Source organism: Kryptolebias marmoratus, linkage group LG12 (assembly GCF_001649575.2).
Source record: "Kryptolebias marmoratus isolate JLee-2015 linkage group LG12, ASM164957v2, whole genome shotgun sequence".
Classification (NCBI taxonomy): domain Eukaryota; kingdom Metazoa; phylum Chordata; class Actinopteri; order Cyprinodontiformes; family Rivulidae; genus Kryptolebias; species Kryptolebias marmoratus.
In genome coordinates this window covers 21,898,793-21,916,963 of record NC_051441.1, presented here as the reverse complement: position 1 = coordinate 21,916,963, position 18,171 = coordinate 21,898,793, and the positions used below count along the sequence as shown (strand labels likewise).

The window sequence follows — 18,171 nt, the reverse complement described above, 5'->3', positions numbered from 1 at the left end:
CCCACAAAGATGTTCTGATGGGCCATACCCAAGATCAGGTATTATATAAGTCCATGAATAAAAACAATTTATTCACGTAACCAGGCAAAAAAAAAGGGTGGGGGGTGGGAGGGGGGCGGTAAGAGGCCTTGATAATGGATAGGGGGGCGCTGGCCCAAAAAAGGTTGAGAAACACTGCTGTAGGGCTTCTTCAGCTTCCTGTGACCACTTTCTCACAGTCCCTTTTGTAACAGGTAGTCTCTGGACAAGGGGTTTATATTGTGAGCAGAGAAAAACAAGGTTGTGATCTGATTTACTCAGAGGAGGTCTTGTTTTGGAAATATATGAATCATTGACATTTGTGTAAAACAAATCCAATGTCTTGTTTTCTCTGGTAGAGCAGCTGACAAACTGTTAAAACGTTGGCAGTGTGGCAGAGAGTGAGGCATCCAGAATCAGATGAAAACTATTCAGATTCTGATAATCACAGGGACCAGGATGGCTGACTAAACAATGCGCATAACGACCAAGTTGGGAACGTGGAACGGTGAGAACCGATTACCCGAGATCACTGGATGCTAACTCGTGAACAACATGAGCGTGTTTCAGGGTATTGTTTCTGAACTCTCACACCAGAGTAAACTAATCAACAGCATTTTCAGACTACGACGTTTGTTTAATCACACATGGATTGTTTATATTTTTTTCATGAATAATAAACTGCTCTGAATCACAAACTGATCTCAGGCTGTCGGCCTGCTCCCACACCGCTGCTGTTACTTCCAGCTTCAAACTAATTCCATTTCGTTTTTTCCCCCAATATCAAACAGCATTTCTTTAGGTTGCTAACTCCTAGCGGGGGCTAACGCTAAAGAGGTACAAGCCAAGGCACCGAGGCTGGCTACCTGACGCGATAGGTCACGCCCCCTTACGCTAAGAGAAAGGGAGGGGTCAGTGAAGAGCAGCGGGGCCTTTTGACATCCAGTGTCTTCGGTAGAAAGAGAGAGAGACACAAAGAAACGATAACGCTGATAAATGAAACTTATTGACCTCATTTTTTTTTTATTGTGCGATTAATTGATTTATCGTTTATCGCGACAGACCTATATGTGTATGTATGCACAGTGGTGCAAAAAGTGGGTATGCACTGTATGCAACATATAGGGGCGCCACTCTAGAGGCGGCGCAAAAACGATGTGGGGAAATTTTTTTCTAGTCGGCATTTTCTATATTTACCTGCAGTTTGTGCATGTATGAAACGATCAATAACAGAGGAACAGCACTGATTAGGCACCCCTCCGCTCCTTCACCTCCCCTCCTGTCGCTCCCCCCTCCCACACAGTGGTGCACTTGACAACAGGGAGCTAAAGATGGAGCGGCAGAAAAAAAAGCTCTCCGGGGCACAAAACAGAAAACGGAAGAGGGAGAGGGATAAAGATGTTGGAAGGATGAAGAAAAGGTTTTCAAAGTGGTTGAAACACAGTAGGTAAGTAATGTCAGTGTGTCAACAGGAGGGTTGTAAATATTCAGGTTAGCTTAAGCTAGCCTAAAATGAGAGGTGGCTAGGGTTGCCACCCGTCCCGTAAATACGGAGTCGTCCCGTATTTGTCTGTTAAATGTTGCGTCCTGTTTTGAACCAATACAGAACGCGATTTGTTCCGTATTTCTATATTTGTCCAATAGACCCGCCTATCACACACATATCCACACTAAGTGTAACAATAATGACCAAAATAAAATACAGGAAATATTAAGACTAGCCTAGCTAAATTGTCGTGGCGGGAGCCACCCGCTCCGGTCCAACGCTGTCGTCACGGTTGCCTAGAGACGGACACAGCCGATGTGAGCTGCTATCAACCTGCGTCTTTTTAAAATGGCCATCCAATACCTCACCATGTCATTAGAAGCTAAAACTCTTGCAAAAGTACAGGCGTGAGTGGGAAGACGCACATCCCAGGATGAACAGCGTCAGTGAGGATGAACACAGACAATAAAAACAATGTGTGGCCCGGTGTGCTGAATGATACCAGACAGAATGGATCAGTAGAAACATTGCAGACCCGTCAGAACCCAGAAGAACCAGACATCAGTGTCTCTTAATCCCTCTATCAGCTCCTGGGACCCATATGATACAGAACATTTTGCTGTGATCAATTAAGTTTCTTTTTGTGCTTTTAGTAGACTATTATGGTTTGATTATTGGATTAGGATATTGAATTTGGATGGTATGTTTTTTCATATAGTAATAATCAAAATAATATAAACAGCAATTTCAAGAACAAATTATAATAACAGATTAACAGTAAATAAATAAATACTGTGAAGAGTTTATTTGTCCTACATTAAAATAGTTTGTTAGGGATTTCTGTGTAGGAAAAATATTTATATCTTTACTAACATAAATATATACTTTATGTTAAAGTTTTTACAGTGTTCTGTGATCAGTATTATTTTATTAATGTGGTTTACCAGTTTGGATAACCTGACTTCCTATCAAGCTATAAGAATGAAGGCAAACCTGCTAACCAATGCCTCAGACACCGACCTGCAGCCCATGGGTGGTTCTGGACAGGGGCTGACACAAGTGGCTCTTTGGCTCACTTATATATTAAATGATGAAATATTGCCCTGTTTTTTGTTTCATTCTTTTTTAATTGCTACCCATGAAAAAACACTGACTAATCTGGCCCCCGTGGTACATCTGGTCTAGAACCAGCCTCAGAACCTAACTCCTTATAAATATTTTGGTTTTAGTCTTTAAAATACCAGAATTTGCACAGAACTTACTTTTGGCTGTCTGACATGAATTTAAAATAATAAATCTGGTGTTATGATCAGTTACTTTAGTAGACCTTTTACCAAATACTTGTTACACTTGCTTATTTAAAGATTAATCTACTTCTGCTTAACATGTTGCAGTTATACTACTCTGATTGGTGTACAATATTGGGGTATCTAACCCACCTCTGTAATAATTGCACTATTGTTTTTTTTGTTTTTACAAAAACAGCCATAAAATAAAGTATACCACTTCTGTGGGCACCTCACCGTGGTGAGTGTCCCTTATTTTAACTTGTGAAAGGTGGCTGTTGTTGTCTTGCAGCTGTTTGCTGTAGTCGTAGGCCTATTTACAATACAACAGATAATAAAAAGCAAAAGCTGAGCTGGAGGAATCAGTGACCACATATGCCCTGACTACCTGCGATGTTTCAAGAGATATCATTCAAGAAATATATCCAGCAAGTCATTTACTGAAGGGTTACAAGGCTCTAGAAAAGTTAAATTTCCTCATACAGGAGAGAGGGGGGCGATGATGTGTTCGCATACACCTCAGAACGTATGTAGTTGCACCCCTGTGTATGCATGTGTGTGTATATATCATATACACACACACAAGTTAGAAAAATGACATCCAAATAAACGATGTATTACGTGTATATAGCTGTTATCCATTCATCCATTTTCTTTATCCGCTTCTCCTTTCCGAATCACCCATTTCCAGCAGTCATTGTGAGACGGGGGACACCCTGGACAGGTCTCCAGTCCATCACAGGGACACATAGAGACAAACAACCATTCACATGGTCACTTACATCTAGGGACAATTTAGAGTTACCAGTGAACCTAATAGGCATGTTTTTGGTCTGTGGGAAGAAACTGGAGTAGCAGGAGTAAACCAATGTGAGCACAGGGAGAACATGTAAGCTCCACCCAGAAAGGCCCCAGACTGGGATGCAAACCTGCAACCTACTTGCCGGGAGGCCAACTCTAACCACTGTTCCATTGTGTTATATATATGTAAATGTAACTTTACACATTTGTAACTGTTTTTTCTGTGACTTTATGTTCAGAAAATATTTGTGCAAAACTCATTTGCACATGAAATATTTAAATACATTTACACATTTTCTACAGGTGCTCAAATCAAAGCTACAAGCTCACAGGTTTTTCAACATGTTTACCTTCATTTGTAGAGCTTAATATCAGCTCAGGTTTTTGTGGCACATTTTTTGTCAAATGTTCTTAGTGACTTTGGTTTAAAATCAAAATTTAATTTCAAATCTGTGACTTTGTATTTCTTCTGGCCACAAACAGCTGACGTCCACAGTTGTACAGAGAATGGGACTGATCATCCTGTCTCTCCTCCAAAACAAACAAACAAAAACACACTTAAAGGCAGTTGATAATTATACTGCCAATTGTAGGTTTTTGGACTGATGATGGCTGATGGAACCATTTAACCCCATTGCCCATCACTAATGCACTTCAGTCATATGGTGAACCTAGAACCACAAATAAACAGGTCAAATTTCTGACTTACTTCAAACACAGTGGTGGGCTTCAAACTCTGGTAAGAAGAAACTTTTTCTTAATAACACAAAAATGCTTTCATTTTACATGAAAATGTACAACTGTGGAAATAACTATTCAGCTGTAATAATTGTGTTTTTTAATCATTAAAATGCTGTCTGTGCACAAAAAGACCATCAACAGTAAAAAAAACCTGAGAGAAAGAAAAGGTTCATAGTACAATGAGGCAGGCAACAAAATGCAGGAACTACCAGCATATAAACACTGTTCAGACAGCAGCAGGGTAAGAGAGAGGTGCTCATTTCCATTTTTTTAAATAAACAGAACTAAATGGCATATGGGCTTGATAAAAAAAAAAGTTCCTTACAGAGTCGCACTACAAGTGCCAAGTAATACAAATTTTGACTTTTTTTTGTTAACAAATCTGATCCACAGAAACTAGAGAAAACTTGTTATAAAAGCATTTAGGCTGCAGATGAAGCTTCTACTCTATGTCCGACTTTAAATGAACAACAAATGATGAGAAAACTAACTAACTTTGAGACAGCGAAATAAAAGAAAACTCTGACTCTGAGGACTTTAAATCAGTATCTCACTGGGCTGTGGCTGTTGGACAGTAGGTGGTGAACAGCATTCATGAGAAGTCTCCAAAATGTCTCAAAACATTTCTCATTCTCAGTTTTCTTGCAACTGTTTTCTCTCAAAACAGTTGTATGGTTGTCACAGGCCTCACCAACCCTTCTCATCTCAGTTTCTGTAACTCTGGAGCTCTCCTTATTGCAACCCACTGTCAAGTAACAATCACTACAAATACACTATGTTATTGTTTCAAATGCATGCAGAGGGATTTTTACAATGTCAAACAACAAAACATCTATTATATTAGCCAATGGGCAGCTGACAGCTTGCATACAAAATGAGGTCATGTTTTTGTGCCACAGTGACTGATTGGGGAACTGTTTTAGCTGTTTGGGTCAACAGAGAAGCTTGCCTGCCATGTGGTTAGCTCAGGTAGACAAGAATATCCATGATCTCAGCAGGTGATAGGAGAGTTTACAGTAAACAATAGTTTTGGTGTCACTCCCTTCACACAAACAGGACCAGGAGGTGTGTTCAAGTGTTAAGAGGAGCAATGAGGAGCACTTCAATTGTCAACGCATTCTGAACAACATGTGAGACTGAGCACAGAGAAAGGACAACATTTGTAAAATACAAGGCCCCATCCATACACAAAACGTTGTGTTTTAGGAACCCTCCAAACTACATTTTTCAAAACTGGGATCCAGAATGAGAAAATTATTAAATGCCGCCCTTGTGTTTTTTTATGTGCAAAGCCTAAACAAAACTTTTGGAAACAAGGATGTCATAATTTTACTTCTCAACTAACCGAAAACCCCAGTAGTGACAAATGACATGCTTGTATTTGTGTTGCAGACACTAGTTGCTCATCTACAACCAATCCTTCATATACTGATTTATTTCAATGAGCAGCTAAGACTGGTGAACAATAACACTGGTTTGAATAAAACAGCAAGAAAAAATATCTTCATTTCACCAAATAATCTAAGGCCAACAGGGTTTATCACTTCATTTACCTTTCAACAACACTGCATCGCTGCATGCCCCATGCTGTCTTCTTTCCTGGTTCTAGTGTGTTTCTGAGGCAGTGACACAGCAACACACACAGGCCTGGTACAGTTACTGCAGTATTTGGGGCATTTTCTGCTTCCATTCGCATGAAAACATTTCCAGAAAAAAAGATTGTTTTCGAAAAGAGACTGTTCCCGTGTGGACAAGATCTAAAAAGACCCAAATAAGCACAAGCAGATGTCACCCCTCGCTCCCACAGCCAAGGTAGTATCTCACTGGGCTGCAACTGCTAGAGACGAATGAGGGAGTCGAAATTGTAAAGAAACAAAAAAAACGTACAAGGAAATGGGCAAATTTTCTGTTGCTGTGTCACTGAATTCTGTGTTTGTAATCACAAACATACAGTTTTGAAAATCTCAGCATATTTTGCATGCATGACTTACAAAACTGTATTGTAGGCCCACCTCCACCCACATCGGCCCGCTTTGTCCCCAGCTTGACAGCCGCCCTCACATTTATTATTTAATCAGCTGGAGTGAGTGAGAAATGAAGACAAACACAGTTGGACCACTTTTCAATTACAGTGTGAATGCTAATTACTTCTGTAGATTTTGTGCTATTTTAGTCATTCATATATCAAAACTTCAGCTCATTCAGGAAATGGTACTGTGACTTTTTTAAGTTTTCATAGTGTACAAACTGTTATCCCTTTTCACTTTATTTACAAATATTTGATTCATAGAAATACATTGAGATCTGTTCTGTTTTGACAACAATATTGTTCTTTTTAAAATATGCTTCATCACGCTTGCTCAATTTTTGTTATTTTTAATACTTTTCACTACTATTCTGCTACTTTTAGCTCGTTTTTTGTTACCTTTGTCTCTTCAGTAGCTAGTTGCTGGTGTTGTCCTTTTAGCCATAACAACTCAATTTGAGCTTTTTCAGATGAAGTTATTCAAGATGTCTCTCTCTAGAAACAGCTAATGTAAACACAGTCATTCAGCACTGCACATGTCTCCAGCTGTGATTGTCTCCTGTCAGCTCTGGGCTCAAGGTTCGAGACACACCCAAGAAAACCCTGACTATGTCGAGAGAAAATGTGTTGCACAGATTTACTTCACAAACTTCAAGCGACGCGACTGCAACGCTTCTGCGACTCATGCGCGACAACCTCCGCGAACAGCGAGCCCCTGGTGAGCGCCTTTAGCCCAGTGAGATAAGGGGTTACACAGACAGAAATAACACGGATGTTTCTCGGTTGTTTCAGCAACAAAGCAGGCTGGGGGTGTCGAACACAGAAAGTGCTCCAAACAATCCCTGCAGTCGCAGCTAGCGTGGCTCCTGACTTCCCACACACAATACGCTTCTCACCATCAAGTAAACGAGCAGTACAAAGGGCCAACAAAACCAGCACAGCAAGCTTTGGCTGTAGGCTTACCTTTAATAACATTACTAAAAATTGTAGCTCTGAATTCTTCTTTGGCCTTCTGATCGAAGTCCTGCCCGTGGATAATGCGCATCTGTTTGAGGAAAGTGGACTTGCCGCTCTCGCCCGCTCCCAGTAATAAGATCTTTACCAGCCTTTTAACGTAAGTCTTATCTCGATGAATATCCTTATCTATCTCCTTCGACTTCCGCAGCTGCTCTGCCTCGCCGCTTGTGAGAAAACAGTTAGGAAAACATACAGATAAAATGGAGCGGGACGGCAGGAAGTCCGCCATCTTTGAAACAACTTCATCGATACAGTCAGTCAGCGAGGAAGGCTGAGCTCACCCGGACCCCTGATGCCTTCATGTGCCGTGGGAATCTGCGGAAAGGATTACTGCTGTGCTCCACAAACTAACACCATTTTCACGAAATGAAAGACAAGCCGATCTTTACGTTGTTAAGTTTGTCAGCGTAATTGTCAATCCCAATGTTTTCTTAACAAATGCAATGTAAAAATTCAATATCCCACATATTGAATTCAACACCTCCATTAGTGAAGTGAAGTGAAATTTATTTATATAGCACTTTTCAGCAGCAAAGCGACCCAAAGTGCTTGTATGCTTATATGAATAAAATTCACCGATTCATTTTCGGCAATGTTTTAATAATGGATCTTTTAATAATAACAGATTAGGTAAATACTTGTTTTACTATTAAATGACTACAAATGGAGTCCCACAAATTGAACGAGCCAACATTGAACTCAGCAGCAGTCGGAGGAGCCGCCTGCCGAGCGCGCGCCAGCATCACTGTTCGGGTGGAAGCTGACACCCCACCCACGTCCAAAAATCCAGCAAATAGTCTGAATGGTTAGTGCTCCGTTTGTGCAGCTTTGGTTTCTGAGATATTAAAAATTATTTTTTAGGTCATCCAGAGTTCACCATCCCCCCATCTTGCTCCAAAACAAACCAAAGTGGGCTAGCTCGTTTAAATTCTTCAGATTTTCAGCTGTTGTACCATGTGTACCTTCTTTTGTTTTGAACTTCAATAAAGATTTTGAACAAGAAGAAATTTGTCTCATTTCAAGAAATGTTTTAAGATAGCAATGTTTTCTCACGAATATAGCGGTCTCTCCACAATAATTGAATTATTTTTATCATTTCATCCTATTTCTGACATTAAATGTGTATGGGCTTCAAGGATTTTTAAAAGCACATCAAATTTTTTGTGAACTTTGACATAGTTCTCACACAACGTCAACTGGGATTGGCTCCACCCACACTGTAGTGAGCCCCCCCATCTTGTTTTGGCGGCAGAGCAAGTGTAATTTCAACCTCTCGTTAAAATTATTCTAGCAGTCTCAAAGAAATCGTTTTGAATGAGTAATTTTTGGAATTTTTCCAACCCTCTGACTTTGATTTTTGAACAAGGTAAGTAAATTAATGCTCAGGTTTCACATAAAATATTGACTCAATGCAATCCATCCCTGTAAAAGCAGAGAGGATGTATGCAGGGCTAGCTTACATATGCATTTATTTAAATTCACAACTTATATTTGAAGTCCAGACTTTTTAAACCTATTGAAACATAGAGAGGCACTATCTTGCAGCCTTTACATTTATATTGAATCATTAACACTTAAGCATATGCATAAAGGGCACATCTTCTGAATTAAATTCAAAAATAATTTATTCCAAGGGAAAATTAAAATTTAACAGGTACTTAAATTGTCAAGTCACCAGACTAGTAACAATGCATTATTGATTTTTTTTAATTAGCTTAAATGTTAGAAATTAAACTATGAAAGCCAACTTTACTTTTTTTAGTTCAAGACTATTGTAATTGTGCAGACACTGCTAGAATACCAATGTTTTGTGGCTTCTTTGAAATCATGTAGGCAAGAATTATTTTAAGCAATGCTAATCAAAGCCTTTTTATTTTTTAACTAGATGCCTCGACAGCCAGCAGTAGACAGAGAGTCTCTTTTCGGAGTTCTCTGCAAGTCAAAAGAGGCTATCCTAGAAAACGGCCAGATAGCCACTCCAGCTGCCGCTGTCTGGACAGAAATAAGTCAGCAGTTGGGAAATAAAATGTCTGCAAAAAGTCTGTACACATTTGTAAAGCTAAACAGACAAAACATCTGGTCATGCTTGGAAATAAATCAAGAAAGTGATCCTGAAAGCCCTGTGGACACCGAGTTTGACTCAGACACCACTTCTCCTGAACAATGTTCAGATTTTCAGCTTGAAGTTCCATTTGAAGATTGGATTAAATTTATACCAGAAAAAGTTGAATATAATGACAAGTTTTCATCATCTGGCAAAAGNCTTTGGTTTGTTTTGGAGCAAGATGGGGGGATGGTGAACTCTGGATGACCTAAAAAATAATTTTTAATATCTCAGAAACCAAAGCTGCACAAACGAAAATTTTAACGGCACAAACCGGCACAAACCTGCACAAACGGAGCACTAACCATTCAGACTATTTGCTGGATTTTTGGACGTGGGTGGGGTGTCAGCTTCACACAGCTCGGGTGGGTCAGATTCTTCTGCAGCATCGTCTTTGAGATGGGCTCCGATCTTCAGACTCGTCGGCAGACAGGACAACATTGGACAAAAGAATAATAGTTGATTTTAATTCAAACTTTTTTTACGCTTTTATTGACCGCGTGCCTGTTCTAATAAAATCTTATGGACCACTGAACCAAATTGAAACTCTCAGAAAGTAATCAGTGGATGGACATATGCAACTTTTTTTTAAGTTAGTCTGATTCAAGATGGTTACCACATCTAATAAACCTTAGCCAAAACAAAAATGGCTACAACTCAAGCAGTTTTACAGAAACTGAACTAAAATTTGCTGTGGTAGTAGCTAAGATATTGCTCCACACATTACGCAACATCTTTGCTTAAAACGTTGGTATTAAGTCTTGGAGTCGGCCCTGCCTATCTGTTAGCAAAATATTTCATGAACGACTGGGTGAATGTCACTTTTGGACAACTCATCAAGCTTTGGAAACTTAATTCAAGATGGATGCGACCACTAACTGACTTCAGAAAACACTGCACTTGCTATAAGTTTGACAGATATTGTCATGATCTTGGGTTTTTGTGCTTGTTGTTTGAGTTCTTTGCTGTTGTAATTAGTTTATTCCTTGTGTTCCCTGTATCATTGCACCTTGCCTTCAGTTTACCATTCACACCTGCTCTAGTTTAACACATTCCCACCTGTTCCCAATTAGCAGTCACTCCTCTCTCACTCTCCAGTCGATCATACTGTTTGCTCTTGTCACTTGCTCTCTGTGTGCTACTTGATGTTTAGTTGCATTTTAGTTTTAGTTTTTGTATTTGTATTTGCTGCCCTGACAGCTTTTTGTTTGTTTTAAGATACTTCATTTTGTTCACCTAGTTCTCCATGTTTGAGTTAGCATTTTTGGATTCTGACTCACTGCTCACTGACAGAATGATGGACTCACACAAAGATCCAGCAGATTCTCCCCTCTCCACCATCATGCCTCCATTCCATTTCTGTGTAAGGAGGTAGAGGATTACATGCTTACTTTTCAAAGACTTGTTAAATCCATATCTGGGTCAACAGGTTTGAAGCAGAGGTTGTTTTGTCTACTTCAGCGGTGTCCAATCCTGGTCCTGGAGGGCCACTATCCTGCATGTTTTAGATGTGGGGTACTTGATTCATCTCCATTTTAAAGTAGAGTTTTGTGTAGAAGTAATAAGCAGTATCTTACCTGTTGTAGATAGGTCTTTGAACAACCTCAGTTTAATTATTTAATAAAGTTCAAATCATTAAAGAATAGTTATTTCTGAAATCATGACTCTTCTCTTTCTTGCCACTTAAAAAAATAAGAATAATATCAGATTTGTTATGGTCAAATTCAAGATCTAGCATATTGCCCGTCACCTTTCATGTCAGAGTTTTAAACTAAAGTCATCTTACGATGAGTAATGACAGAGTTGTAGCCACTTCGCTCAATTGTAAATTGAAATGTTCTGACAATTTATTGTAATATTTATTGCTATATTGTGAGATCTCATGTGATATGTTAGCACTCAGCAACTACCACACCAAAGTTTAGCTCAATATGTGTAACATTGACTGAGTTATGTCTATTTATTTGTTGGCTAAGATCGATCAGCTGTGGCAGCCATCTTGAATTGAGTTGATTTCAAAAGTTAATCTATTGTAGATGTACAGTGATTACCTTCTGAGAATTTCATTAAATGTTGTTCACTTATGAGATATTTTGTTAACAGACAATTAAACACAGACACAGGTAAAAAAAAAACATTATTGCCCTTAGGGGGTGGGCGATAATAAATCTAAATCCAGAGCTAGCATTTAGATGTTTTCACAGAAATTCTTTGCAGGCTGAGGGACTGAGGGATTTCCTTCAGCTGATTGGTGGATAAATCGAACTTCCCCCTCCTGTCCTGTAATCATCCAGGAGGAGTGCGTTAACATCGTCTGCAGCTACACCTATCATATGTGGGATACCTCACAGCTACATTTACACATCAACTGATTTGATTTGGGCTTCATCAAGCTGCAAATATGACCATCAGAACAGCACGCCCAAACCGGGGACAGCACTTCCGCTCACGTATCCACTGCCTCAGAAAGGTAGGTGGTAGAAATATTATTATTATAGTCTACATAACACATTGCTTCCTTTGGAGTACATGTTGAATATGCTCACATTGTTCAAGTTGATTATCAGATTCTTACATGTTATCATCATAAACTATCTTATGATTTCCTGTTGGAAAATCTCACAGCTGATAAATGTAGTAATTTATTTTCTTTTGGGCTTCTGTAAGTTTTAAATACAATAAAAGCAAACACTGAACATTATCTGGAGTTTAAACAACTTTCAAGTATATACTTGTGAATTTCAATAAGGACTGGACAGAATTTGTTTGCCAGCAGAAGAGCATAAGCCCACTAAAGATAATCTGTAATTCCACCTTCAATCTTATTAGCTTTGCTGCCTGCAGTCAGGTGTCAATACAGTAGAAAGTATTAAGTGGCAAAAACAGACTTTATAAACTTTGCAGACTAAAATAACTTTGATAAAATATGAGGTGCTGAAAGACAGAAAGAAACAACGTTTACTGGAGAAACATTTTCTGTTAAAATGCAATGTAAGTGACTTTGCTGACATTTCCTAAAGAAACTGAAACCGAGTTGTCAAGACTCAAAGGATCAAAACTCTATCTATAGAAGCTATAAGTAGCAAAATACTAGTTAAAGGTGCAACATAGCAAAATGCTAACTAAAAGCTAAAAATAGCAAAAGGCTAGCTAAAGCAAATGGATGTTAACGTGATCACCGCTCCCATGGCTGGTGCAGGTTTTAATTAACTGTATCTTGCGTAAAACACTTATGCCAAAACTAACATGCAAGTTTATCCAAGCAACACCATACTGGATCAGTCAAGGCCCATATTAAGAATGACTGTCACTGGTCCTGGTGGAAATTGTGCTACTGTAGTCGAAGTCCACGAGGAGGGAAACGTGCCTGAGACAGAGGGAGAAGAGGAAAGTCAAGTGTGTATGACTGAGGGTAGAAACTCTAAATGTAAGGACAATGACAGGTAAAGGTAGAGAGCTGGCTGAAGGTAGATGTACTATGGGTGCAAGAGACCAAGTGGAAGGGCAGCAAGCCTCACAGCATTGGGCCAGGGTTTAAGCTGTTTTACCATGGTGAGGATAGGAAGACAAATGGAGTAGAGGTGGTTCTGAAGGAGGAGTTAGCAGAGGAATGTAGTCGAGATGAAAAGAGTGTCACAAAGGGTGATATGTCTGAAAGTAGAAAGTGGAAGGTCTGATGTTCAGTGTTGTCAGTGGTTATCCCATTTATTTATTAACCTTTACTTAACCAGGTAAGTCGCATTAAAATCTCAGATCTCTTTTTCAAGGACGGCTTGGGCCTGAAGGCAGCCTAACATGCTTTTTAGACTGAGGGAGGAAACTGTAGTGCCCAGAGAAAACCCATGCAAAAAGGAGGAGAACATGCAAACTCCACACAGAAAGACCCAAGGTCCAGCCTGGGGCTTGAACCCTGGATCTTCTTCCTGTGAGACAACAGGGCTAACCACTAAACCATTGTGCTGCCCAACCAGGCCTGTCGCGATAAACGATAAATCAATTAATCACACGATAAAAAAAATGAGGTCGATAAGTTTTGTTTATTAGCGTTATCGTTTCTTCGTGTCTCTCTCTGTCTTTCTACTGAAGACACTGGATGTCAAAAGGCCCCGCTGCTCTTCACTGACCTCTTCCTTTCTCTTAGTGTAAGGGGGTGTGGCCTATCGCGTCAGGTAGCCAGCCAAGGCGCCTCGGCTTTTAGTGCTGCAGCGTTAGCCCCCGCTCGGAGTTAGCAACCTAAAGAAATGCTGTTTGATATTGGGGGAAAATAGCTAAAGTTAAAGAGCTAAATGGAATTAGTTTGAAGCTGGAAGTAACAGCAGCAGTGTGGGAGCACTTCAGATTCAAACCAAATGACCGAGGCGAACCGCTGAACCTTTGAGAGCCGGTATGTCGCCGTGTGCTTTTGTTAGTTTGCACTTTCTGTTTATAAAACTGGCAGTTCTGTTCTTCTTCTCTATATAAAATGAATGATTATTATTTTTGAAGGGCAGTTTAGTTTTTAACACTTCATAATCTGTACTGTTTTGGTGGAATTTAGGTTTTATTTTCGTTTTTGTGCATTCCTTGTTAACGGAGGCTGAGGGTCCATTTTCTTTTTGTTTTCAGTTGTTTTGTTTATTTTGTGTTCCAGTGTTAAGTGTTCTTTTGAAAGTAAAGTTTATTAATCTTTGAGAGGATGTACTTGCACTATTGTGTTCATTACATTAGTTTAAAATGGCCTCCAAATGATACTATCGTTTATGACAATAATTTCTGAGACAATTAATCGTCCAGCAAAATTTGTTATTGTGACAGGCCTAATACCAACCATCATGTGTTCCCAGAGATAAGACAGTGGTGAACAGAGCAGATCTGAATGGACATGTTGGTGAAGGAAACACGGAGGTGATGGGAAGGTTTGGTGTCAAGGACAGGAACCAGGAAGGACAGATGGTGGTGGATTTTGCCAAGAGGATGGAACTGGATGTAGTAAACACCTATTTCCAAAAGAGGGAGGAAAACAGGGTGACCTATAAGAATGGAGACAGGAGAACACAGGTAGATTACCTAGAAGAGGTGACTTGAGGGCGATAGTGGACTGTAGGATTGTGGTAGGGGGGAATGTGCCCAGCATCGAATAGTGAAGAAGTGGAAAAGAGTAAAGGCAGAGAAGAGGACCAAATGGTGGAAGTTGAGAAAGGAAGAATGTTGTGAGGAGTTTAGAAAGGAGCTGTTAAAGGCTCTGGGTTTTAAGAAAGACCTTTGCTAAAAGATAAATTTCTTTATGTGGAGCTCACTTAATTAAAGACCACTTTTCTACAACAACTGCAGGGTTTCCCCCAGTGTATTATAAGCCTGGCAGGCCGCCAGGCTAAGCTCTGCTTGTTTATTATAAATATGTTATTTTTTAAACACGTTTTTTCCATCCACACTCCCAGAACCGCTACCTTTATCTACCTCACCGGGCAAGGGTACGCACGACAACAGTGATGCAATCGCACTGTCCCCGCCCTTGCGCAAAGGTCCCGCGCTGTGTCATGTCGTGCACCTTTTGTAATTTGGGTCGGACCATATTTCCACTTTTTGGAGAATACTGCACAGACGTAAGCACCAAGTATAAACGCTGCCTTCAGCTACCTGGAGTTAGCATGTTGTCAGAGCCACAGTAATAAACATTGATCGAGCGGGTTTAACCAAAAATGGTTAGTTGAGCCGAAATGGCTTTACAAGACTGAATACAGTAAGCATGTTTTGTGCTTAGTGAAAATATTATCCTCGTGTACCAATAAAATGATACTATTAAATTCAGCATTAGATATGTTTTGTTTTGTTGTTCCATGTAGTGATCCAACATGCAGCCTGTGCCACAAAAAGCACAGTACAGTACAGCATCTGTCTGTTTCTCAGAGTTCTCTGTTGTTATTCATTGGCCTGGAAGTGAGACGTGTGTTGGTGCTTTGTTTGCACTTTTTCATTTATGTTCATTTCATTTATTTTTTAAATGTGACTTAAATTAGGATTCAAATTAGGTGCAATCAATTAGTATTTATTTTAATTGTATTTTTTTGTTTTAAAAAGTATTTCAAAGTGCCTTTTCGTAAAACTGTAGTTGTGTAAATATTTGGCACAAATATCTTTATTTTCAACTTTCCTGTCAACTTTAATCTTTTTTTTTTTTTTTACTAAATAACAGTTAGCCGGCGATCGGCTGGCGAACAGCCACCTTCCATCAGGCTTAGCCTCTTGTCTAGGGGAAACCCTGAATTGTTTCCTTGAGTTACATCAATCTTTCTCAGTAATTACTTGACTAATGTGTTGATGCTTTGGTCTTCATGTCAGTTTAATAGATATCAGGACTGCATGACTGAAAGCCTGTTGTTGTCTGTCTGCTTTCAGCTAGAGGCTATTGTGGTGGAAATGCAGGACCAAAAAAGTGGAGTGAAAGGCTCAGTGCAGAAACTCAATGTCACCACCATCCCACATGCTGTTGCTGGTGAGAGTAACACACAAACTAGCAAGTCTTAGCAATGCATTTACATTTGTACAATTCAGCATCATAGTTATCAGCCACCATGAAAGGCAAATTGGTAATGTCAGTGTGTCTGTCTGTCTATTAGCAAAATATCCTATGAACCACTGAACAAATTTTAATAAAACTTGTAGAAAGTAATCATATTCATCTACTACTGATTAACTTTTGGAGTCAACCCAATTCAAGATGGCTGGCACAGCCAGCTGACCTTAGTAAACAAAAAAAATGGCTATGGTGGATGGGTTTGAGTACCTCTGTGAACCTGGGAGCTATGTTGTCTGGGGCATCAACCCCTGGCAGGGTCTCCCAGGGCAAATTGGCCTCAGGGAAGGGGTCAGACCAAGAGCAATTCAAAAATATTTGATGGACAAACATCATATGCATCAGGCTACCTTACCCGGAAAAGGAAAAACCAGAGCACACCCCTGGAGCCAGGCCTTAGGGTTGAGCTCACTGGCAAGCACCTAGTGGTTGACCCTTGGTTCCTGGGGCTCAGCCAGGCCAAGCCCAAAGACGAGACAGAATGCCATTTCCATGTGGGTGCCATGTAAGCTGAGAGACCGGCGAGGCAATGACGGCCAACGGTCGATGATCAAATTAGTAATTGTGTCATCAGACCTGTGGCCCTACAATTTGGACATCTGGGTATTGTGAGGGGCAGAGCTGTCAACTGATCACTGCCTGGTGGTGAGTTGATCTGGTAGCAGGGAAGGCTGCTGAACAGAGCTGGTAAACTTAAATGAGTAGTAAGGGTGAACTGGGAACGTCTGGTGGAGCCCCCTGTCCATGAGATCTTCAACTCACACCTCCGGGAGAGTTTCTCACATGTCCCAGAGGAGGTTAGGGACATGTGAGAATTCGAATGGGACATATGGAGGAAGACTTTCATTTGGCCTCGAGGAGATTCTGGTAAACTGTTCAATGAGTCAGAAAGGGAACGTGGGCGTTGTCTCAGGCCATGCTTGGTCTGAGTGGGGAACTGCTGACCTGGACTGGGTATATTGTTGAGCGGAGGAAGGAGCACATCGAAGATCTCCATAATAAGGCCACCATGTCCACCTTTGAGGAAGCAGAGACTGCGCACTTAAGGGAAGTCAAGTCCATTACCATGGCAGAGGTCACTAAAATAATCCAAAAGCTTCCTGGTGGCAGGGCGCCAGGGGTGGACGAGATTCACCCTAGGTTGCTGACAGCTCTGGATGCTGTGGGGCTGTCATGGTTGACATGTCTCTTCGATGTTGCATGGAGGACTGTGATAACACCTGTGGAGTGGCAAACCGAGGTGGTGGTGTCTTCCAACTATTGGGGGATCACACTTCTCAGCTTCCCCGGGAAAGTTTACTCTAGGGTGTTGGAAGGAAGGCTCCGATTAATTATCAAACCTCCAGGAAGAACAGTGTGGCTTTTGTCCCGGTCGTAGATTAGTGGACCAGATCTTCACTCTTGTGGAGTTGCTAAGGGAGTGTGCATTGAAGATTGCTGCTGGGGTTGCTGTGGAAGTATGGGGTGTCTGTGTTGCTTTTCAGGGCTATCTAGTCTGTATATAACTAAAGCAAGAGCTGTGTCCGCATTCTTGGCACAAAGTCGAGCTCGTTCTCAGTGCTGGTTGGACTCTGCCGGGCTGTCCCTTGTCTGGCTGATCCTGTTTGTGATGTTCATGGACAGGATCTCAAGGCGGAGACATGGAGAGGAGTGTGTCTGGGTTTTTTTCCTAATTAGTGGTTTGTTTCATTGTTTTTTACACAATATTGACACACTGATTTGTTTAATATTTTGACTTTTGAGGTCACAAATGGACTGTACTTACATAGTGCCTTCCTAGTCAATCAGGCCTCTCAAAGCACAATCTGTCCCCTCATTTAGCCATCCACACACACATTCATACAGCACTCTACTGAATCTCTTCAAAGCTAATCTGAATAAATCATTCTATCCAGTCTAATCAGGGCTTTAAACTCAATTCATACACCAATGGGGCACACATCGAAGGCAGTGAGGGGTCAGTGTCTTGCCAAGCAATCGAACCTCCAACTCTCTCATTAAAGGATGACGGTTCTAACCACCGAGCCACACCTGCCCCAAATGATTAGAAAAACTGTGAAACGGATGAACTTTGACATAATGAACAAAAATACACACAGAAAAAGATGGAGTGTTCCTGTGATATTCTGATGATTGCAA

General features: G+C 40.5%; 2 protein-coding genes across 3 annotated transcripts in view; one reads left to right on the top strand and one right to left on the bottom strand.

Moving 5' to 3' along the window:
* Nucleotides 1-7,668, bottom strand: part of LOC112449966 (guanine nucleotide-binding protein subunit alpha-13) — an 11,123-nt gene extending 3,455 nt beyond the window's left edge. The window contains exon 1 of the mRNA XM_025002945.2: nt 7,322-7,668. Coding sequence (XP_024858713.1) covers nt 7,322-7,604 — 283 coding nt within the window. The 5' untranslated portion in view covers nt 7,605-7,668. The remainder of the gene's footprint in view (nt 1-7,321) is intronic.
* Nucleotides 7,669-11,778: 4,110 nt separating this feature from the next.
* The window catches only part of rgs9a (regulator of G protein signaling 9a), a gene marked incomplete at its 3' end in the record, with an annotated part of 43,836 nt that continues 37,443 nt past the window's right edge, over nt 11,779-18,171 (top strand). For both annotated transcript variants that reach the window (XM_017441564.3, XM_025002946.2), the window contains 2 exon segments: nt 11,779-11,949; nt 15,855-15,951. In XM_017441564.3, coding sequence (XP_017297053.2) covers nt 11,881-11,949; nt 15,855-15,951 — 166 coding nt within the window.